The sequence below is a fragment of the Ochotona princeps genome, chromosome 31 (assembly GCF_030435755.1).
Source record: "Ochotona princeps isolate mOchPri1 chromosome 31, mOchPri1.hap1, whole genome shotgun sequence".
NCBI lineage: Eukaryota > Metazoa > Chordata > Mammalia > Lagomorpha > Ochotonidae > Ochotona > Ochotona princeps.
The window spans coordinates 11,266,404-11,290,341 of record NC_080862.1 but is presented as its reverse complement, the minus strand read 5'-3'; the positions used below and the strand labels follow the sequence as shown (position 1 = coordinate 11,290,341).

Genomic DNA, 23,938 nt, shown 5'->3' with positions numbered 1-23,938 from the left:
TGATGTTTCACTCCCCAAGTGAGCCGCAACGGGCCGGTGCGCACCGATCCGAGGCCGGGAACCAGGAACCTCTTCCGGGTCTCCCACAGAGGTGCAGGGTCCCAAAGCTTTGGGCCGTCTTCGACTGCTTTCCCAGGCCACAAGCAGGGAGCTGGATGGGAAGTGGAGCTGCTGGGATTAGAACCGGCGCCCATATGGGATCCCGGGGTGCTCAAAGCGAGGACTTTAGCTGCTAGGCCACGCCGCCGGGCCCTGACAATTTTTTTTTTTTTTTGCTTTTAGAATCTGCAACATGTCACTCCATTCTCTTCTGGCATGTAGTTTCCTGTGAGAGGTCTCCTGTGAGTCTGATTGACATCCTTCTATATGTCAACAAACAAAGGTCAATAAAAATTGTATCTCATGGATTTTATTTTTCAATTTTATCTCTTCAAAACACTTTTCTCATTAAATTCTTCACTGACTCATAGATCATATAGCAGCATCATTTTCTTCAAGAAGATTCTTGATTTTCTTTTTCATTTCTTCAGCAACACTTTAGTGATTCAGTAGCATGTTATTTAACTTCATGGCATTTTAAATTCTATTTTTCTTCCTGTTGTTGATTTTGTTTTGTGGCTTTTTATTTAAACGGATATATAGTAACTGTGTAATGGAGACTATCATATCTAGATATGAGGACACAAAGCAGTTTGCATCTCTATTTCCAGATCAAAGATGGACTCCCAATGAAACTGTTTACTATATCTTTATAATAAGATGCTGGGCTCTCTGCCATTGTCCATGCCCGCAATGATGGACATATGACTGTTTATGAAGAACTATACTGTAGTAATGATATAGGGGAACTTGGATGGGGTGTCAGAGGGAATTTATAGAGGGAGTAAGGGAAATCCCGGGGATATGGAACTGTATCATAAAGTGATAATAATAACTTAAAATATGAAAAAATTAAGAGCAAGAGGCAAGGTCCAATTTTAGGTATGCGGATAACAAGGCCCTACCTACCTTCTGAGTTCACCCTGATGGATTAGGGAAAAGGAAAATGAAGCAGAACTTGGGGATGATGTGGCTGTTTAAGAATATGAAAGCCAAAAGATCACAGAGCCAGGGAACTGAGAACTAGCCATGAGACCAATGATAGAACAGTCAGCAAAAAAGTCTAATAAAATCAATACAGAGGGCCTGGCATGATAGCCTAGTGGCTAAAGTCCTCACTTCACACTTGCCGGGATCCCATTTGGGCACCAGTTCTAATCCTGGTAGTCCTGCTTCCCATCTAGCTCCCTGTTTGTGGCCTGGGAAAGCAGTCAAGGATGGCCCAAAGCCTTGGGACCCTGCATCCATGTGGGAGACCCAGAAGAGGTTCCAGGCTCCTGGTTTTAGATTGGCTCAGTTCTGGCCATTGCAGTCACTTGGGGAGTGAATCAGCCGACAGAAGATCTTCCACTTTGTCTCTCTCCTGTCTGTATATTTGACTTTCCAATAAAAATTTAACAATATTTTTTTTAAAAAAATCAATTAACAAAAGAGAATTAGGATAGGAATGCTGAAGATCCAAGGTAGATTTCCTGGAATGGAAGAGAGAATTAGAGGCAGCCCTAAAGTGCTAGCTTGTTTACACAGCTGGGAGACCAGAAAGAGCCAACAGGCTTCTGGAGGCTGGAGTGGCCCAATGGCACCTGCTCAAGTCCAGTACTTATAGTTTTACCTCAGCCAGCTGAGCTCACACACAATTTGGAAATGAATCAATGGTTATTAAGGCTGCTTCTTGGAGATGTCCCAGAGCTGCCATCTTGCCTACAATATCCATCAACAAAGAATGAACTGGTAACCCCACAGGAAGAGGACCACCTTCTGCAAGGCTCTCTGGGTCGCAGCTGTGCAACCCCAGAAAGGCTGTTGGATCACATCTGTGCTGCATGAGCTGCTTCTATGGGATCGGTTGCCTCCAAAGAAGAACAAGAGGTGGAGAAGGGGGCCCAGCATCCAAAAGGGACTTTCATTGTATCTGAAACAGTTTGTTTTATTGAAAAAAAAAAAAAAAACCTTGGCATTTAAAGGTTAATCATGCACTGTCCAACGTGTCTCTTTCTTTTTTAATAAATCAAATGAGAAGGATTTGAGAGGGAAAGGCTGAGGTAGTTGAGACAAAGTAGGACAGCTGAAAAGGGAAATCTCATGCTAAAAAAAAGTCTGTGGGCTTTAGACTCCCGCGGTCAAGGGGCAGAGCCCACTGCTATCACAGGTTGTCAGCATCTTGCCAGAATCTCCCATCCCAAACTTTCAGTCCATTCCTCTAGCCCATCCCTGTAAGCCGCAGACAATGAGATAGGAGAACATACATTCTGAAGTGTTCGGTCAATGAACTGGTCTTCTGTTCAATGGGTGCCTATGATATATTTGCATTTCTGTAACATCTGTATAGGCTGCAAACTGCCCAACCACCTGGTGCTGGTCCACCTGATGTGCTAGAAACATATATTCACTCCTTCTTCCTATAACAAGGTTTTTCTTTTACCCTATAAGACTTCAATACCCAGTAGTAGGACTGGCTGCTGATAAACACTGTAGTGTTGAAGAGAAGAAAAAAAATTTCAAACACACAGATTACTTCTTTTTCACTAGCTGAATTCTAGACACAGAAGCGGGGATTCCATATGGGCAGGAAGAAGGCATCCCCTCATTAATTGCAGCTGCTTAATTAAATCCATTGCAATTTTCTAATTTCATTACTCAAACATTCATTTGTTGGAAAAGGTACAGTTGGGATAGTTCTAGTCGCATTTGGCTGAATATCTGCAGAAGAATTGGCCTCTTGAGGGCCCAGCGCAATGGCTCAGTTGGCTAAACCTCCCCTTTTAAGCACCGGGAACCCATATGGTTCCTGCCTAACTCCCATTCCCCATCCAGCTCCCTGCTTAGGGCCTGGGAAAGGAGTAGAAAAAGGCCGAAAGTCTTGGGACCCTGCACCCACAATGGAGACCTGGGAGAAGCTCCTGGCTCCTGGCTTCAACTCAGCTCAGCTCTGGGAATGTTGGGGCCACCTGGGAAGTGAACCAGTGGATGGAAGATATTTCTCTCTGTAATCTGGCTCTTCAATGAAAATAAATACACCTTAGAAAACAAAAGAATTAGTCTCTTGATGCCAAAGGGATTGTCTGAAACAATCTCCTGACACATTCCCTTGAAGAGAACAAAATAATCATACTTGTGGATCTGATTTCTATAAGCCACCAATGACAAAAAGGAAAAAAAGATGAGCTTCCTTACTCGGGCCAGAGTCATGCTTCTGGCCATGTGGAAGGTGGAATTTCAGCACCATGTCTGCCAGGCCTAAGACGGTCACAGTTGAAGAAAATACACTTGCCCAGCCCTTCTCAGAAGGTAACAGTAGCAAAGTGACGCATTTGCAAAGCAGGAGAACCAACCAACTCACAAAGAAATCTGCACCAGGTCCAAAGGGGAGTGTCAGATCCTAGAAGTCATTGGTGATTGCCTTTGTCCAGCTTGTGGCTGTATTCAAGCCTCAGGAATGTTTCACTTCCGGGAGACAGAAATACAAAATTAAACAAAGTGAGCAGTAAATCACTAGGAAGTGTTTGTAGATGGGGTTTTATTTGAATGTAAATAACAGTGTCTCCCTCTGTGATTACTAGATTAATTTCACCCCCCACATATACACACACACACAAGGAAACTATTGATCAGGGCAGAAAAATGAGTTCTGGGAAGAGTGCTTAAAAAAAAAAATTAAAAACTTGCCCAGTTGTATCATTATCATGGTCCTTTTAATGTTCAATTTATACTTCTTTTTATAAAAGCACAGCTCTTAGACAGCAATTTTCTTTTAAAAAAAGAAGAAGGTATATTTCACAAAGTTTGTTGGAAATGGAATTAAACCATCAGTTGATTTTTTTTTTTTTGGTGCAAAACATTATTTTGCAATCCATGCATTTTTTTTTTTCAAGATCACTGTGACGAACATGTTGAAATTCCTAGTAAGCATCAATTTCAAAAGGTTTTTTTTGCATCGAAATAAATGTTATCTTTCAATTCCACTGCTGTGAACTTTTGGAAAGAAGCTCCTATGGGAGAGGTGTAATTGTTCCATCTTCAGGCATAAATAACATGGAATCTCCTTTGCCATGTTCAATAGACAGCCTTAAGGTTGTCAACCCCACCTTCCCTCCCGCCCCAGGCTTGTGTCCTCACACTCAGTGGCTTCCCCCTCAGCTTCTTGTTTCTGCTCAACTCCTCTACACACTGGGGTCACGTCTGACCACCCCCAATGACCCCTCTGCTCTGCATTATTGATCCCCAATTCATATAGGCAGTCTCTCTCCCAGACCTTCCCAAGGCATCATTGATTCATGGCAGCGGGGTATCCAACACACTTTAGTAAAGGGAGCTCTAAAGCTAGGGTGCAAATAAAAATCTCAGCAGCCCACACATCCAAGAGCATACATCATTTTAACTTATTTTACCCTGCTTAGCTAAGTCAAAAAGGCATGCACTGTCGGATCATATTAGTATCACTCACAAGAACAAAAAAAGAAGGAAGCAGAAGCATGCATAGGGACTCTCTTAAGTAATAAAGTTATAATTATGTTTCACTCTTCAAATTGTCCACATTTCCTTTGAGGCGCCTGTCCATGGATAAGCTGAGGTGTGTGGCCTGCCCTTCCAGCTCCCATTTCATACTCATGAGAGACTGTCACCTCTGCCCAGCTGAGTGACCTGTCTCAAGCCCATGGCTCTGCACTTTCCCATCTGCTGGCAAGAGCTGTGAAATCCTCTAAGTCTGCATCATTTCTTAATGTTTCACAGAGAATAAATGGAAGATTGCCTGGAGGTTGCTTCTTTTCCTTTACAGAATCACACCTTGGCACAAGGTCAACAACGAGGAATGTCAGGGAAGTCCTATACAGTTCGGGGACAGGAACTTGGTCATTGGTGTTCCACACATACTTTCTCTAAGTGGCTGAGACAATCTATTTCTGTTCTAGGGACACCTGAGATCTCCCGTGAAATTTCATGTTGGAACATCATGCAACCCAGCAAGATGTCCCTCTTCCTCTTGCCCACTAGGAAAAAATCCCGGAGCCAAGTCTTACCCCAGAGGTATGCATTCTCTATACCTGCCTGCACCTATTCCTCTGCCCCTTTAGTCCTCATTTATCTTTGGTTCCAAATTTCTTTTTAATGGTCTTAAAGCCTTGATGAGTGAAGACAGAGGAAGGAACTTGGTTTACTATTCAACAGGTAAACAAATCTGAAAAGCTTCTCACGGGAGAAGGGAGGCCTAAGATCAGAACATCACTTCCCTCTTCACCAAAGACTACAGCCAGAATCTTCTTTAGCAAACCACAGAAAGATTTAAGGGAATGTACAGTGATGGGATAATAGAAACTATCATATTCAGATGTGAAGATACAGTGCAGTATGCATCTCTACTTCCAAATCAAAGATGCACTCCCGATGAAACTGTTGGATATACCTTGACAATAGGATGCTGGACTGTCTGCCATTGTCTGTACCAGCAATGTCAAGACGCATTTAAATAACGGACTGATGGACTTATGACTGCTTATGAAGGGCTATACTATTGTAATAATATGTGGAAAATCAGCCAGAGGGAGGGAATGAGGGGAGGGAGTAGGGAAATCCCCGACCCTATGGAATTGTACCATAAAACTCAAAATAAAAAGAATGTTTTAAAAAAATCTTTTTCTTCAACCACACATAGTTTGTCTAAGTATCCTGGCTGTTTTCTCTAAGAAAGTTGGATCTCAAAGTTGTCAGCTAGCTCAATGTTTTTGCTAAATCCCATCAAACAGTTTTTGCCTGTGTAGTGTTCTGGAAAAGAATGCAGGCATGAGAGTACTTGTCTTGTTAGATTCAGCACACCTGAGTGTTCACTTGCTGGAAGAGCAGTCAGTGACAAGAAAGCATTCCATGAATTTCCGTTCCTGCTCCCTCCACGAATGAGATTTGTACAGGCTGCTCACTCTGCTTAGCTGGGGATAAGCCAGTACGAGCTTATGTGGCTCTCTGGCAGATGCTGTTTCTGTGTCCTGTTGTGTCAATGTTATTCTGCGATGCTCCTACTGCCTGAGTGATTCACAGCCCCCTTGGTGGTCAGCATGGAGTGGCAAGGACAAGTACTCCACGGATGTCAAGATCACAGTGGTATTTTCCTTCATGTACAAGACATCTCATGCCTTATGACCCATAGCTGGCTGGCTTCTCCTTCAGTCACTTCCTAGAAAAACTCCTTTTTCCTGACACGGAGCTGCCCCTTGTTACATGGCTGTTCTGTGCAGCCTGGGCTATGGTCAATGCTCGATTCTACTAAAGTCAGCCTCCACAAGCTGGAAGTGTTAGCCTAAGCCACAATAGGCCAATGGAGTAGGTTCTCACCTTGCACCTGGAACCATGCAAAGCTCTCAAGATCTCATTCAACACCATGACCAGAGACTCTGCTCAAAGTCTGTATCTGGACACTCAGGTGTTCATCTCCCAAGAACTCTTAGGAGTTCATGTGGGCGTGTGAGAAGAGTCCTCCAGAGAGAGATTAGTCCCTTCTGAAAGAGGCATGGTGGAGCTGGTTTGCTTCCAGGGTCATGTGAGGACTCACAGACAGCAACATGCATGAAGAACAGGCCCTGCCCCTGATGACCACAATATTCTGACACCTTTAGTCCTGCACTTGCTGGACCCCAGAACAGTGAGCCAGAAATCGCTGCTCATTACCCATGCCACTGCAGGTCTCTTGCTGCAGCTAGAAGAATGGATGAAAACAGCTAAACCAGCTCCATCCCCAAGCAAGGGCATGGGCTCAAAATGTTAGTCATTTTTCCAATTTCCTGCAGCCATGATTGAACAGAAACAGGACGCACACTCAAGTATGTCCAACTCCCTGGAGTTTGTTCTGAAATATGGTATGACAGGTTCCCTCTTGTACAGAAAAGCAGAAAGTTTAAATTCTTTTTCCATGGTCTGATCACACCAATAGATCTATGAAGTCCCAGAAACTTCCTCATGAGCCAATGTTTTCTCCTAGTTGGCTCCTGGCCTGGGACTAAGACGCAACTCTCATAATCTCATCATCTCGTAAGAGATGATGACTTATTTAGCAGACAAAACTAGACCAGAAAGCTGGTCTCTCATGAAGTTCAAGTGTTATTTTCTGTCACTGGAAGGTATGCTCATTTCCACCCATGTCAATGGCCTTCATGGTAATGCCACACTCCTGGACAGCATGTGTGCGGAATATGGCGGCACATTTTCATCGGCACAATGATTAGAGGTGTGCTTCTAGGTTTTAGTAGGTAAAGCCCAAAAATAGCAGACCTTGTGTAAAGCAGGCAAGAGTTTCTACACAATAACAAAAGTAACCCACATGAGTCAAATATCCAAAGATGTTCAACTACATTTTAAGAATTTTCCACACACTTATGACCCCGAAGGTCAGCCTTTTGTTTTAATATATGCACAAACTATTTGTTATAGCTCTAATATAACTGAATATTTCAGAAATAGAATCTCTATGTGCAAGCAATGGATGAGTAGTATTTATTTCATTTGGAACATTATAAAATATGTCTCACCATTTCAGTAAATCATAACACTAACATTATATCATGTGTGATATACCAGAGAAAATTTTGCTCTGCTGTATCACTTGGCATGTGGAATGATCAAGCTTACAAAATTTTTTTTAAGGATTTATTTTGTCATTTAAAAGGGATGGAGAAAGAGAGAGGGCACATTGAACCTCTGGTTCACTCTCCAAATGGCCGGTGACCTGGGTCAAATGAGGCCAAACACAGGAGCCTGGAATTCTACCCTAACCTCCCATGGGGTAACAGAGCCTCAGCTACTTGGGCCATTCTTCACTGCATTAGCAGGGAACTGGCTCAGAAGTGGAGTAGTTAGGACTCAAGGCACCGCAAGCAGTGGCCTAACCTACTTCTAGTGACAACAGGTCACAGAGCTTCCGACTGTGTCATATCTGACCACTTTTGATCACCTTCTGATGGAGCCAGGTCATATTGTTTTACTATTAATCATTTTCATTCATGTTTTCCTTTATGCTTTGCTCAGGATATTATTTTGATTATTTTTTGTAAATGACATGTGTATTTCTCAGTGGCTTCTCTTCTTAGGAGTCATGCAATTTTTGTGAACCACACAATTCCCAAATAGAGTGTATCTATTTACCTACACAGTGTGGACCTTCAGATAAAAAGATCCTTTTCTCTGCGTTATCTCAGCTGAGTGTCTGCTGTGTCAGAAGTGACTTGGACTTGGGGCTGGTGCCATGGCATAGCATGTTAAGCCCCAACCTGCAGTGACAGCACACCATAAGGGTTCCGGTTCTAGTCCCAGCTGCTCCACTTCTGATCCAGCTCCTTGCCACTGTGCTGGGAAAGTAGCAGAGGATGGTTCAAGTCCTTGGGGTCCTGCATCCATGTGGGAGACCTGGAAGAAGCATCTGTCTCCAGGTTTGTACCAGCCCAGGTCTGCCTGTTGCATCATATGGGTAGTGAACCAACCAATGGGAGATATCTCTCTATGTCTCTCCTTCTGTCCATGTAACCTTGCCTTTCCAATAAAAAAATAAACAAATATTTAAAACAAACACATATTTTTTTAAGAAAAAAATAAATAAATAAGCGTGCCTTGGCCTCCCATCAGCTATCTCTTTACATGCACACACTGGAGTCATTTGCTCAAGGAAGGATCCAACACTTTTGTGAATGAGGCAAGATGTGGTGCCATTGTGCCCACTGCACAAGTCAAGTCTTTCTGTTCCTCTAAGCATTTGAACAGAAGGCCATTTTTACGCTCTTATCTATATCACCCAGACCACTCTGAAGGTTTCTAAAACCTGAAATCACAAGAAAAGTGATCAAGATTTTGGGTTCTTCCTTCCTAAGAGGGACACCTGTATTCTTAGGCAACTTTACCCACCTCTCTTTTTCCTCTTCTATAATTTTCTACTCCGAATACTAACACACTGTCACAGGGAGCAGCTCACTGGCTGCTCCATCAGAACCGATGACACTCACACAAGTACAAACTCTGTTTTGCTAGAGCCAGACGAAGCACTGTAACAGGTGGCAGGTAGGGGAAATATGACTTCTCCCCGTCGATAAAAGTGAGGTTCAGGAATAAGAGAATTTTCTCAAAGTAGCAGAACATGGACTGAAACCCCAGGTTTTGAACCCAAATAGCAGTACAGGTATTATTACCTTGTTAAAGTGGTGAAAATGGAAAATGTTGCAAAGTCTTCTCAAACTAAATAAATAAATTTGCTTCTCTTAATGCCATTTTTGTCATTTATTTAGTCTTTTTTTTTTCTAAATTATCCAGGGGAGCGGACAGCATTTCACTGAAAACTTAGCATTTTTGTAACCCACATAGGAAGGTAATCCTCCTAACATACACACACAAATCTCAGTCTTTACTTGCACAGCTGTCTGCTGCTAACGAAACAAGCCTGGGCCACTTCAAATTTCATCGAGGGGCTGCACACTCTAGATTAAAACCATCCAATACTACTGGATTATTAGTTAGCCCTTCCTTCCCAGCCTGGGGAACAGCCCGAAGTTTCCAGAGTTGCCCTCTTTGCTTGGTTTTGTCAGAGCGGTCATAGAGATAGAGTCTCCTTGAGTTCTAAAATCCCTCACTGCTTTGACAAGGGCCATTCTCCCTTTCCCTCTGCAAACTCTGGGCAAACTCCACTGTCCTCGGAAGGCCAATCTGGACTCCTGAGGTCACACCAGTCTCCAGTCTCCCACAATGGAGGGGTCTCAAGTGCCTCTTAGAGCAAATTCAGACTTGAGAGCTACAAGCAGAGAGTGGCTGAGGACTCCCGAGGCATTGGGAGACCAGTGTTTACAGTCACCAAGGAGAGCCTTTCCAGGAGGCCCACACAGGACTCATGTGGACACCCCCACTGAAAATGCATTCGAATTTACGAGTTACCACGAGGACTTGCCTTATACTGTCTGTATAGGCCAGGAGGAGTCCTTGATATGAAAATCCAAATCAGAAATTCTGTCAGTGCCAGCAAATTCTACACCAGAACTCTTGCAACAGGTCACAGTCAGAATGCAGTACACTAAAAGTATTGTTTAAAAGTAAAATAACTTCATGCTACGTATAAGGTGTATTATCCCAAACATACAAATCTCTTGTTTAGACCAGGGTCTCAGTCCCAAGTCCCCTACATTCAGTAAATGCAAATATTCCCAAACTCAGGGAGTATTTGAGGCCTAAAAACACTTCTGATCCCAAGCATTTCAGATAAGAGACACTCAACCTGTGTTAATGGACAGACCACAGAATCACATTCCGGGGTTCAAATTACACACGGGGGGGAGATTTAACTGTTCATTTCTTTCCATGAAACAACTTAAGGACAAACAAGATATCTCTCGGACCCAGGCCAAAACTCTCGACTTCTCCGTTACACAGGACTCTAACATGAAGTGCCCCTTCCATGCGAATTTCATGCTATGGGCCACAGAGCACAGAACGTCATCCAGTCTTTCAACATGTGTGATTTCCTTCCGAGAACCAACAGTACAAATCCAGCAGATTCCAGAAGGCACTGCATGGGAAGCCTGGATACAGGGATCACCTCCCAAGTCACCCCGGGGCCCTTTTGAATATGTGCCAGCTGGGAGTCTCCTAGTGTGGGCTGCTTGGTTGTGGCCCCAAACACGACAGGGATGTCCACACAACAGAAGAACATTAAAAAGAACATGAGGAAGGCACAGGGCAAAGCAACAGCAGCGCTTTTGTGATCCCAGTTTGACTGCCTATGGGACCGTGTACCTACAACACCAAAGGATGCAACTGAAAGGCTGGTGTTAACACATGACCCTAGCAGGATTCAAGAGCCTGGGCTGAGGGGCTTAGGAGCCCTTGGGAGGAAACACACTCAACACTTCTCGGCAAGGATAAGGTATGCAGCAAGAAAGCTGGTGGTATTGGCCCTGTGATTCCAAATGCGTGCTACAAAACGCCAGTCTCCTATTCAATTCAACTATATCACTGGTTCCCACCACACATGCCAAGAAGAGACTTAAATATATATATAAAAGAAGGAAAAATTGGGAGTGGAAGAAAAAACAACACCCCATCCTCAATCAGTTAACCACCAACTTGCTGCTTTGGTTGCAAACTCAGTAAGCACGCCACCAAGTTTAAAATTAGGAAACATGTTTACAGTGGAGCACAATTCAAATGGTCAATACCGTTGCCCACCAGAGATACTTTGGTAATTCTAAAAAAATTTTTTTTCAGATTCTGATACAGGCTGGAAGAAAATCTGTGCTCAAAGGGAACAATATTTCCCATAGGTGAAAAGAATAGGTTTTGAAATCTCTTATACAACAGGGTGATGGTCATAAAAATGTAGATTTCAAAATAACTAAGAGACTGGGCTCAGCGGCGTGGCCTAGTGGCTAAGGTCCTCACCTTGATCCCATATGGCCGCTGGTTCTAATCCCGGCAGCTCCACTTCCTCTCTATCTCTCCTCCTCTTAGTATATCTGACTTTGTAATAAAAATAAAATAAATCTTTAAAAAAAAATAACTAAGAGACTCCATTTCAATGTCTCACCGTAAAAAGTGATAATTAAATAACCCTGGTGACAGATAAGTTAAGGCGTTGTGTTTAAACCTATTGCATATATGCATGTATCAAAGCATGATATTATATACCGTTCACAACATAATACGGTGTGAAATACAAATTTTAAAATACACACACAAAAAGATTTTAGTAAAACATCTTGTCTATATGGCTGACTGTTAGACTTGTCAGTAGAAGTAGAACAACCAGTCAGTGAATATTGGACACAGGGGAAACAGGAAGAGAACTTGACCTAGGAGTTCCTCCTCATCCTTTGGTTTCCAAATAATCCCTGTTGCAATACTTCTGATAATTTCTCAGGTGAACCCTCTCCTGAAGTGACCCTGATGACAGGAAATGATATTACACCTGCAAGGCAAAACTCCACTTTACTCCATAACCTAGGACCCTCCTTCCATGGGCAAGCCTGCTGAGATCTCATTCAAAAAAAATCCCTCTAAAGATTAACTTACATGTTTGAAAGACATGATTACAGAGAGAGGGAAAAACTGTCCATCTGTTGGTTCGCTCCCTGCTGGACCCGATAGCTGAAGCCATTGTGACTTCATCTAGGCTCCCACATGGTTGCAGGGGTCTAGGCACTGAGCCATCTTCTGCTGCTCTCCCAGGAGCATTAGGAGGGAACTGGGTCAGCAGCCAGGACTTTAAGTGGCACTCATGGGATGCCCAAATCACAGGTGGAGGCTTGACCTTCTGCGTCACAATGCTGGCCCCTGCCTGAGACTTCTTAAGGGAGCCAAGCAGCAGGCAGAGCAGGAGTTGGTGAAAGGGCTTAAAAATGAGAAAACGTTTTCTTGCAAAGGTACAAATAGAAAGCACAGTTACTGCAAATCATAACTACTGCTCTTTCCGCTCCCTTTCAAGTTATTCGATTTTTTTTTTTTGTCACCACCAAGTTTTGCAACAGACCATAATCCAAATAGCAGAGGGAGCAGCATGTGTTGGGTTAGCAGCTAAGGATACTTGGAACACCTGCATCCCCACATCAGGACTGGATGTCTTCCAGCCTCCACCTTCCTGCCAACATGAATCCTGGGAAGCAGCAGGTGGAGATGGGTGAAGTCCAGGCTGAGTTCCTGGGCCCTGGCTTCAGCCTAGCCACGCTCCAGGTAATGCAGGCATTTGGGGAGAAGCCAGCGGATGGGAGAGCACAGCAACCAACCAATCAACCAACCACAGAGGAGAAAGACGCTATTTGAAAAGACTTACTGATCTTAAAGCATATAAGAGGAGAGAGAGAGAGAGATGGTGCTAGCTCACTCCTCAGATGGACACAGTGGCCAGGGATGGGCCTTCCCCAAGCCAGGAGCCTTTTTGGGTCTCCCACATGTGTGGCAGGAGCCCACACACTTGGGCCATCCTCTGCTGTTTTCCCAGGCACATTAGCAGAGAGCTGGTTTGTAAGTGGAGCAGCCAGGACTTGAACCGGCACCCATATGGGACGCTGATAATGCAGGCAGCAGCTTTCCCTACTGCACCACAGCGCTGTCCTCAGAAGGGAGATTTGTACTCCTGTTCAGGGGGTACTGACAACAGGTTTCAATTGAGGTGATTCCAGTGCCAAGTCCTGATAACACAAATACTATGAGATTTCTTGCATCGTCCTCATGTCATGTTTGCTTTGTTCCAAAAAGCACAAAAGATGTAAGGCCCATTTGGAAGAAAAGAGTAAGAAACCGCGAAAAAATATCACTTGTTTCTTTTTTTTTTTTTTTTTAAGATTTATTTTTTTATTTTTATTACAAAGTCAGATATACTGAGAGGAGGAGAGATAGAGAGGAAGTGGAGCTGCCGGGATTAGAACCAGCGGCCATATGGGATCAAGGCAAGGACCTTAGCCACTAGGCCACGCTGCCAAGCCCTCACTTGTTTCTTTAAAGCATGAGTCAGACTTTAGGAAAAGATCTTCCTGTGACTCCATCTAATCAGATTGAATAGTAACGGCCAGGGCCAGCATGGTGGCACAGCAAGCTAAGCCTCTACCTGAAAGTACCAGCACTCCACATGGGCACCTGCTCTGGTCCCAGCTACTCCACTTCCCATCCAGCTCCCTGCTTGTGGTCTGGGAAAGCAGCAGAGGATGGCTCAATGCCTTGGGCCCCGCATCCACACAGAAGAAACAGAGGAAGCTCCTGACTTTTGTCCAGCTCTGGCCAACGTGGCCTTTTGGGAGTGAACCGGCAGATGAACAATCCTTCTCTCTGTTTCTCCTCTGTCTGTACAATTTTGCCTTTCAAATACAACTAAGCAAATCTCTAATATATATACTATATATCAAATATGTGTTTATATATAAAAATATATATCAATCTAATATCTACATATCAATGGCCATTCCTAGTGCGTGTGGTTTAGGACACAGATGTTCGGGGGATGTTGCATCAACTCCATGAGGACACTGTGCTGGGTTTGAGCTCCTCCAAATGGCTGCAAAGAAATCACCCTCCGGAAACTCAGTCCACGTCTCCACCCAGCGAGTAATGACAGCCTGTGTACAGAGCACTTTGAACTTACTGGGAAGAAACACAATGTGTCAATTCAGGACAATTTCCTCACCTAAAGGAATACATTGCTCTCATCTGTGTTTCCCACTTAAAAAATCACTCCTATGGACCCAATGCAGTGGCCTAGCGGCTAAACGTCCTCGCCTTGAGAGCGCCAGGATCCCATATGGGTGCTGGTTCTAATCCCGGCAGCTCCACTTCCCATCCAGCTCCCTGCTTGTAGCCTGGGAAAGCAGTCGAGGACAGCCCAAAGCCTTGGGACCCTGCACCCGTGTGAGAGACCAGGAGGAGGCTCGAGGCTCCTGGCTCCTGGCTCCTGGCTTTGGACTGGCACAGCTCCGGCTGTTGTGGCCACTTGGGGAGTGAATCATCGGACAGAAGATCTTCCTCTCTGTCTCTCCTCTTCTCTGTATATCTGACTTTGCAATAAAAATAAATAAATGGGTTTTTTTTTAATCGCTCCTTATGTCAGGAGATAAGCTCTTTCAGTCACTACACAGGGAAAAGAAAGATAGCTCGTGACCATGATGGCTTTTCCACCGGACATTTTAAACACTTTTTTAAAATGCCAGCCAACCACCTCTCCCTTTCCTCTTTGCGTTTTTCAAGGTCTATGGCAAACGAAAGAGCACAGACAGGTAACGAGCCATCTTTCTTGTAGTCTATTAGTCCCCGGGAAGTATCTTTCTGGACTGCATTAAGAGAACCTGCTGGAAAGATATTTCTTCCATATGCCAATTTCATTCCATAAATTACAAGAGGCTCTGCAAGGATTAAGTCACAACTTGTGCCTTCCAGATTCTCACTTATCACAGCAGCAGAACAGTGCGCCTTGCTTGTGAAGAAAGATGCCAGTGACAGTAGGGGCACTCTGGTGAAGAAAATGAAGTACAAGTAGAATCCTCAGGTAGATCTCATTTCCCAAGCTTTCCATCTCAATCCCGAAATCCATGCACCGTGCACAGTGAGGCCTTCGGACCTGAGGTTCCAAATGGCCTCTCATTCTATTCTTCCCAAGGCCAATCCAAGTCAATTCAGGAAGGAGCTCTGATTTGGGTCATATGAAGGAGCTCTGACTTGGGTCATGAATCATCAACTATGCTCCAAGTTGGGTGAATAACCAGGAATTCTTCAACTCCACAAGGAAACTTCCCCCCAAGGGTAACTCTTTTTACTTCCCTTGTCTGTATGGAATGCCCACTCAAAAAACAACAAAAAAAAAAGTTCCAGAAATTTTGCTGTAAGAGACATACTTTCTGAAAAAGTTCAACGTTGTCTCCAACGATGGGAGAAATTTTAAGATCCCCAAATAAAATTCCAGTTTCCACCAGGTCTTTGATCTGTTCCTCCTTGGCTCAGCAGCAACAACCCACAGCCCTGGGCCTTGTCATCATCCTACCAGCTCAGATCACAATTCCTTTAGGTACACAAATACACTTTCCTGTGAGGTTACAAGTCACTTGAGGCCTACTTTAACATTTCAGGGGAAGTGCTGGCCTGCTAAATGAATTACTCCAATTGCAATAGAAACCCCTTAACTCTTTCATCTTTCTACCCATTTATTCCAGACTTCTGACTCTAGGAATCATTAAGTGGTCTTCGCTCTCTTTGATAGCAAACTCTGTCATTCCTCATAATCAAGTGGGCACTCGATAAATGAATGCTCTAGCGCTCTGAGAAACAGCGTGCTTCCTGTTGGCAGCAAAGCCAAGAGAAACTTCCTAAGAAGAAAGGACTGTGCGTTACCACTTACTGAGTCTGAGCTGGCTTCACAGAAAAAGCAAACAAAACCCTAACAACTCGCTTCCCAACAGCAGCCCCTCCTCCCCCCTGTTATGGGGCTGTTGTCCTCCAGCCACCTGGCATGCTACTGGTCCCATGGTATCGGGAGAGTGGTGATATTCAAATTCATCGCCTGACAGATGGACTCCAGCCGGGTTCCTACCAGTCTAACTAGTGCCCAGTTTCTGACCTCCCAGGATCCCTGGCTCTCTTACAGCTGACAAATTGAGCTGAGCATCAGAGCCAGGAGTAGTATGCACAGAGGCCCCAGGGACTATTCTGGAACATAGGAAGCAGACCTGCTTTTGCCTGTTCTGCAGCAATCACCATCGCATTCCTGAATCTCTGAGAGTGAAGCCTCACTCAAACACTCTGGGCCACAGTCTCCAGATGAATACCAAGTAAACGGCCCATCATCAGAATGCACAGGGACTCACCTGGGTAGCCTCAAAACACACCACGCCCTGGCTTCCCTCCCTTCATTCCTGAAATGATCAAGAGTGCAGCTCCAGTGTGGACAGATTCACAAGCTCTCTCGGGATATTTAAAACCTCCTTGCAGTCAGAATCGAGAACCATCGCTTCCACAAGCTCAATTCCCAGGCCTGTCCGTGTGCTTCTCCTCCTCATCGTCATCATCACCATCACCACACTCCCAATTTTTAGGTGGGGAAAAAAAAACCCCAAGGCATAGAGAGGCTAAATAATTTGTTGAAGACTTGACAATAAAGCGTCAGATCCAGTGTTCAATCCCAGGATGCCCAGCTCCAGCACTCACGCTCGGAACCATCCTCCTACACGGCGTCACATATTCACACAGCAAACCCCCTCCTGACCCTGGACAGACTCAAGTCACCCAGTTCTAAATATATATGTTTGACCCCAGTGCCAATGACCTCTCATGGCATACGCATTGCTTTGGGAACAGAAATATATAAAGAAGAGGAGATCTCCAAAATCCAGCGGGATGATGTTTCAAATAAACAAATATTTTTCAAAACAGCAAAAGGCTGTGCATAGATTTCACAAGTAGTTTGCATCAAAATAAACTCACACTTTCACAGCTAGTTTTCAGGAAGTTCCTGGGCTGCCCGCCTATCTTTCTCAATGGCACAATGCCACCCCACCCCAGTAGAATCAGGCACAAAAGCCAGACTCTCTTTCTCACTCTCCAACGAAGGTCAAAACCAGCAGCCCTAGAAATCCTCCTAAGACTGTTCGTGAAACAAAAGAGAACTGTTTGGACAAAAACTCTCCCCCAAACAGCCTGTGCAGAAGAAACATTGTCATCCACTCAAACATTTATGGAGTTCAGGCTGTGCTGTCATAAGAAATCACACCGTAAGTAAGAAAATTCTAGATGTGCATGCATCAATTATACACTTCTAGAAAACTCCTACAAGTTCAAAACTGGCATCACTGTCACCACTCAAGGTGCTTAACTCTGCAGTACCCAGATGCCCGGATTTGAGGCTGGAGTTCTGCCTCTTGTTAATGCAAATCTTCTGAGTGCCCAGGTCATGGCTTAGGTAGTAGGGTCCCTGAAACCACATGGGAACACCAGAGGGACAAGAAGTGAGTTCCGCATCATGGAGGTCTCTCTCTCTTTCTCCCTCCTCTCTCTGCCTCTGAATAATTTTTGATGGAATTCTTACAACAAAATTGCACCTGCTGTGATCACCACAATATATCGATTACAAGGCTAACGTCTTCACAAGGCAGTCTTGCCTAGTCAGCTCGGCGGAGGAGGCCACAAAAGCCCCACTATTCTAGTAACCCCTGTTCTAACAGTACTTGACACGCTGTCAGCACTACATTCCAAACACTTGTGTGAAGCACATTTATGTTACACAAGGATGGTCACACATAGGACCAGAAACACTTGAATTCATGATCATAGTTCCCAGAAATTTATATGGCCCAGCCTCTCAATTCTGAACGGAAAAGCAAACTAACCTTGGCACTTGGTTTCAAAGAAAGGAGACTGATGACTTCACAATGGATCTTACGTTGTGTACTGTACAATCTATTGGAAGCTACTGGCAATTGGCTATGCAGTGAGTGGCTGGGGACAGAAGCTATGCTGATGGGTTTGGAAGCATGCTTCTCAGTGTGTCTCTGATTGGAGGCATCAGAATCCCCTGGGAACTTATTAGGATCACATTTTTTTCCCACTTATTTCCCTGCACACACTCATACATTTCATAGAAAATATTAATTTGGGGGGAGTTATATGAGATGTCTGTTTTCACTCCGTCTCCAGGCTGCCTTCACGGCCACCATGATGCTTTATGACCGAGAGGTCTCTGTCATCATTAGTTTGTTTTGTTTTGGGTTGATGTGCTTCAGTCACAATCAGATTTATCATCCCTTACCTCTAGGTTGATACTTTCTCTCTTGTCCAATAACCTTTTCCATTTTCAGAGGTCTCAAAGGTATCAAACATGAGCACTTGTCAAAGAAATGTGTTGGGTTTTTTTCACATTTAGATTTTCATCAGTTAGAAATCAGTAATTCTGAGGCTGGCATTGTAGTCTGGCTAACAAAAACGCTGCCTTTGCTGCTGGCATCCCATATGGGTCCTTGTTCGTATCCCAGCTACTCTACTTCAGGTCCAATTCCTCGCTGATGGCCTGGGTAAGGCAGCAGAAGATGGCCCAAGCACCTGCCACCCATGTGGAACACCCACATAAAACCAGGAATCAGGGTTCCTTGCCCAGCTTGGTCCAGTCCTGGCTGTTGCAGCCCTTTGCAGACTGAATCAGCAAATAGATTCCCCTCTCTTTCTTTGTGTGTCCCCATATCCCATGCTACAAATAAATTATTACTTCAGAAAAGAAAGAAACTTGCATTTCTCTACAGTAGGCATCCCATATCATTTCTTCCTCTATAGATCATCTTTTTTTTAATGATTTATTTAATGGAAAACCATTTAGCCACTTGATCTATACTATTAATGTCCTATATTCAATTCTATGTGTGCAAAAGAACAAAATTCTCACTGACTACCCCAGACCTACTGGAGCACTAATTTCAACAAGGAAGTTCTCCAGGAGGTTCTAATGGAAAGTAAAAGCTGTGTTTGCACCTTCTTGTCCCACCGCTGGCATCCAGAGAGGGCTGGATTTCTAACTGCTAGACTAAGGTAATGTCCGTGCGTTGCTACGGCAGCCAAGCAATCTGAAGATTTATTTCTGAGGTCCATATCTGTTAGCCCATGGGCCTTCATCAAGACATCAGCTGCAGCATTGCTTAGGGATTCCTGAGCCAAGCCCTTCAGAGATGCTGGACAAAGGAACATACACATATTCAACGGGAGCGAAGCTACTTTGCAATGACAACCTGCAGGGAAGAAGTCATTCCCTGTTATAATGTTTGACTCAGGACTCATGCCAAGAAGTAACTAGCGGGGCCTGGAGCAGTAGCATAGTGGCTAAAGTCCTCACCACGGAGGACGCGTGACCTCCCCCCCGCCATGTGGAGGTGTGAGGAGAACCTAAGGGATGGAGTGTGGTGGAAGGAGGTTAGGAAAGAAGGGATTACTGCAGTTCTCTGGGCATCCAACCAAAGAGGTAAATCTGGCCCTTCAATCTCACTCTTTCTCGCTTCGTCATTTTTTCCTGCCTTCTGCACCTGGTTAGTTTCCTGTCAGTTTCTCTACTACACGCAGGTCAAACAGATGGGTCCACTAACCTTAAACATTCGGTCTCCGAAGCTATAAGCTCTATAAACTTCTTTTCTTTATAAAACACCCAGCCTCGAGGTGCTTTGTTACAGCAGCAACGACGATGCTAAAACATACCCGGTATTCCTTTGCATCTGTCCCCTTCGCTCACCCTGGGACTCCTTCATTTTCTACCCAATATATCCTTAGGCGTCATGCTTGAACACTGTAAGGTAACCAAATCTAAGCAGCTGAAGACAACAAAAATTGAGTTCTGAGGAAATGGTGTAGTGCCTGGTATCCCGTAGGGGCACCGGTTCATGTCCTGGCTGCTCCACTTCTGATCCAGCTCTCTGCTAACAGCTTGAGAAAGCAGGGGAAGACGGACCAAATCCTTTGTCTGCTGCACCCACATGGGATACTTAGAAGAAACTTGAGGCTCCTAGGTTCAGAGTGACCCAGCTGTGGCGTTTGCGGCCATGTGGGGAATGCACCAGCAGATGGAAGAGCCTTATGTCTCTCTCTGTCTCTCTAGCTCCAACTCTAAAGTGACTAAATCCTTATTTTAAAAAAAAGTAGTTGTCACTCCTCCTGTGTGAATGGTTGGCCAGTTCTGCCTGTAAAGGGCCAGATGATAATTGTGTTTAGACTCTGTGTGCATCATTCATTTGCACGTCTTCTGTTGCACGTCCTTCTGTCTCCCCATTCATTTTGTTGTAACATTGGAAAACTGAGAAACAATTCTTATTTGAGGGTCCTACACACAGGACAGGCTAGACTGGGGTGACGGGCCCACTCTGCTGTTTGCTGCTGACAAGCATTGCCAGAGTCAGGTGTCTCAAAGGATTTAGGCAGTCGCAAAACTTGCCTCATTGTCTAGCCAGCAGGAGGGGTTTCTTAGCACAGACCAAACAAAAGGGTCCCGGACAGCAATGGAACACTCCAGAATGGAAGCAGCACCCTGTAACTTCTGTTCCCCACGTGGACAAATGAACTTAGCCTTCTAACCCACGCCGTGCCAAGAGGACCAAGTTTTCCAATCCGGCTAGGTGAAGTAAAATGAATTCGAAGTAACTCAGGGAAACTCCTAAGTACCTTCAGGTCACAGACAAGTGCTCCACAGGCCTTTTCCGGGACCTTCCCCCGTGCACTTCAGTGCGTGAGAGCCAAAACAACACCTACATGCATCTTTACTAGGAAAGTGGCATAAAACATTTTCATTCAGCTTTCCATGCCATATGTATGTGGTGCCAGAGCTTCTACGAGCCATGTAAGCACAGGAGTGGACAAACCAGCCTTCAAAGGGGCCATGGTACCAGAGTCGAGCCATGCAGAGAGGAAGGTAACTTCTTATTTATTCTCCGTCCCCCCAGCCAAGCTACCCTGACTTGAAATTTCCTCCCTTCTCAGTCTCCTGCGTTCAGTAAGTTCCTGTGAGGCTCCCATCTGATAGCTGGCCATGACAGAAGCCCAAGCAGAGCACAGGGCTAGCCAAAGTCCATCCCTTCTCAGATGGCACAGAGCGCGGAGACACAGGAAGATCTTCCTGAAACTTGCCAAGCTGGAGTCGCTCAAAAACTAAAGCAGTTTCATATACATACATACAAATCCCTTTTATGCAAGAAATTAAGATGGCTTGGGTGGCCTTCCCACTCTCTTTGCAAGCTTAACGGATCACAGCAGGTGGGGTGGGGGAGAGTGTGGAAGAAATCTCAGGGATACCCAAAGCAAATGATAGGCTCAGGTCCTGCCAGGGACCAGAAAGAATCGCGCCTTGCTCAGCCAAGTCTTGCCTCTGCTGCTTTTCTAAAGCCTCTTCACTGGGTGTTACCAAGTATACCCAGAAGAATCAACCCACGGGGGTCCCTCCTCCAAGCAAGAAGAGGTTAAGCTTTTAATTACAGGCCCGCCAACTATCATTTTGTGCAATTAGCAATTAACTATAATCGTTGATGAGAGAATGCAGAGCCCTGCTTAGCAATCCCCCCCCCCCCCCCCCGTCCCAGACTGGGTTATTTCAGTCCTGTTCTATTCTAGAGGACAAACCACAACTGCTCCCTCGCCCGCTCTCCGGCTCTTTTGCTATTCTCTCACTTAAAGATACACTGCATGGTTAGCATCTCCGCGTGCAATCCAGGCAGGCCTCTGGAACCCCGCTGTCAACCCACTTCATCACTTTTGGTAGAGGAAGGAGGCCCCAGGAAGGTGCTCCATGCTAGCCTCCCAGAGCAAGAGCGTCTCTCTCTCTCTCTCTCTTTTTCCTTCCCCCCCACCCCATCCTCCCCTCCCGGGCGCTAGAGCAATGGGGAAGATGCCCAAGGCCCCAGAGCTGCAAAGCCCCGCAGGCGGCAATAGTTGCATCAGCGCTAAGTGCTAGCCACCGCCTGGCTGCCTGGACTGTTGGCGGCTGCCTGGAGCGTACGGTAACGACTGTAGGGAGCGCACAGCTGCTGCCGCGGCGGCGGCAGGTTCCCTAGATCAGGAAATTAGGCCAGGCACCAGGGATTGGAGGCGAGGGCGGCGCACGAACCAACCAGCGGCCGCCCCGGGCCCCCAGTGAGCCCCAGTCGGACGCGCCGAGCAGCCGGGCCGCGGGAGCAGTCCCGGAGGCGGCGGCCACGGCCACGGCCACTCAGGCACGCACGCAAGGAAGCAAGCAAGCGCACCCTCGCACACCCTGGACGCAGGCACCGGCTGCCCCGGGCGTGTGTAAGAGGAGCGCGTCGAGGAGAGGGAGGGCCGGAGCCACCGCGGGCCCCCGCCCCGCGCTGACCACTCCCCCTCCCGTCCCCTCCCTGCGGCTCACCCAGCGCTCCAGCCGCCACCCTTGTGGGTGCTGCACCGCCGGCTCCTCGCTTTCCAGCCAGCTCCTTTGCTCTCGCCTCCCCACCCCTCCCCCTCCCCCTCTCCTTCCCTCCCTTGCCCTCCCCTCCTCTGCAGGGCCTGCATTATTTGCTGCCCGCAGGCTCGGCGTGCACTGCCGCCGCAGCAGCCCGGGGAGGTGGGTGGGTGGGTGGGTGGGTGACTGGGCTGTCTGGTGGGCAGGCGAATCGTGCAAGTTGTAGAGGAGGTCTGCCCTCTTCTGCCCTGCGCCCTCTCCCCTGCTAACTCCTTCCCCTTCCTCCCCTGCCCCTCCCCGCCCCCACGCCTGCCTCCTCTCCGAAAGGCTGGTAACTTGTTGTGCGGAGCGAGCGAGCGGCGGCACCACCATCCTGGCGGGCACCATGGGCACGTCCGCGCGCCGGGTGCTCTGGCTGCTGCTCGCGCTGTGCTGGGCGCTCCAGGAGAGCGGCGCCACCGCCACGGGTGAGTGGGGACACCCCCTCCGCAGGAGGCCTGGCCCTGCCGGGGGTGCAGCGCCTAGGGGGAGGGTATGGGGGGACCAGGGAGGGGTACCCGGCTCCATTGGCCCACCCCTCTCTCGTCGGCGCTTCTTGCCTCTTCTTTCGCTCTGCACAGCGGAGGCGCCTCCGAGCTGTCAGCGGCTAGGGGGCCGGTTTGGGCGGCAGGGAGGGAACAGGCGGGTTTGGGGCGTCCCGAAGCGTCACCTGCAGTATTCTCTTCTGCCTGCGCTGTCACCCCTAAGGCCATAGTTTGGCATCTTCTTTTTTTTTCCACCCCGCACCCCCTTGACAAGGGCTGGGGAACAGGAGCTTCGGAGCCACTGAACAATGGTTCTGCCTTGCCCTGCCAAGGCGGAGTGTTAGGAAGGAGGCGGAGGGCTTGCTGGAGAGGCACGTGGCGGCCGGGGGGCGCGCCCCTGGGACTTCAACTGCCTGGGAGCGCAGGTGGAGGAAGGAGAGGGGTACCTGGAGGGGCGCAGGGTGCCAGGTGCCGGATGGAGCCGGGAGGCCTTCTGTGGCCGTGAGCAGGCGCACGTTCGGTGGGCGGCAGCCGGGAGAGGCTCTGCTGAACCGCGAGAAGTGCACAGCCTGTGCGCGTAGGGACTGGGACACCCCGAGGCCCCAGGCCCGTCCGAGCAGGGTGGAGGAGTGTGTGGCTTCAATCACAACCTCCCTCCCGGGGCTGGGGACTTCTCCCCCACCAGGGCTGTGTTTGGAAGCCTCTCCAGCGGCGTTAGGGGGCCAGGGGGAGGGGGGAGAACGTAGACTTCATCAGGTTAGTTTGCAGAGCCGCCTTCCCCCCCAGTGACGCTTCCTCCGGAGGACTGGAATGTGAATCTAGTGGTGGCGGTTAACCTCCTTTTCCAACAATAGATCAAAGAGTAGCGCCAGAGCTGGTGTGTGGCTGCTGCTTGTGGGACCAGGGTAGTGTGACCAGTGTCGGGATCCTGGGTCCCCTGGGCCACCCCAAA

General features: G+C 46.8%; 1 protein-coding gene across 2 annotated transcripts in view; it reads left to right on the top strand.

Moving 5' to 3' along the window:
• Window positions 1-22,311: 22,311 nt before the first annotated feature.
• The window catches only part of VLDLR (very low density lipoprotein receptor), a 35,183-nt gene continuing 33,556 nt past the window's right edge, over window positions 22,312-23,938 (top strand). Inside the window, exon 1 of one of the 2 annotated variants that reach the window (XM_004591829.4) lies at window positions 22,312-22,929. In XM_004591829.4, coding sequence (XP_004591886.2) covers window positions 22,848-22,929 — 82 coding nt within the window. In that variant the 5' untranslated portion in view covers window positions 22,312-22,847. The remainder of the gene's footprint in view (window positions 22,930-23,938) is intronic. The other variant, XM_004591830.4, reaches the window with a different exon arrangement.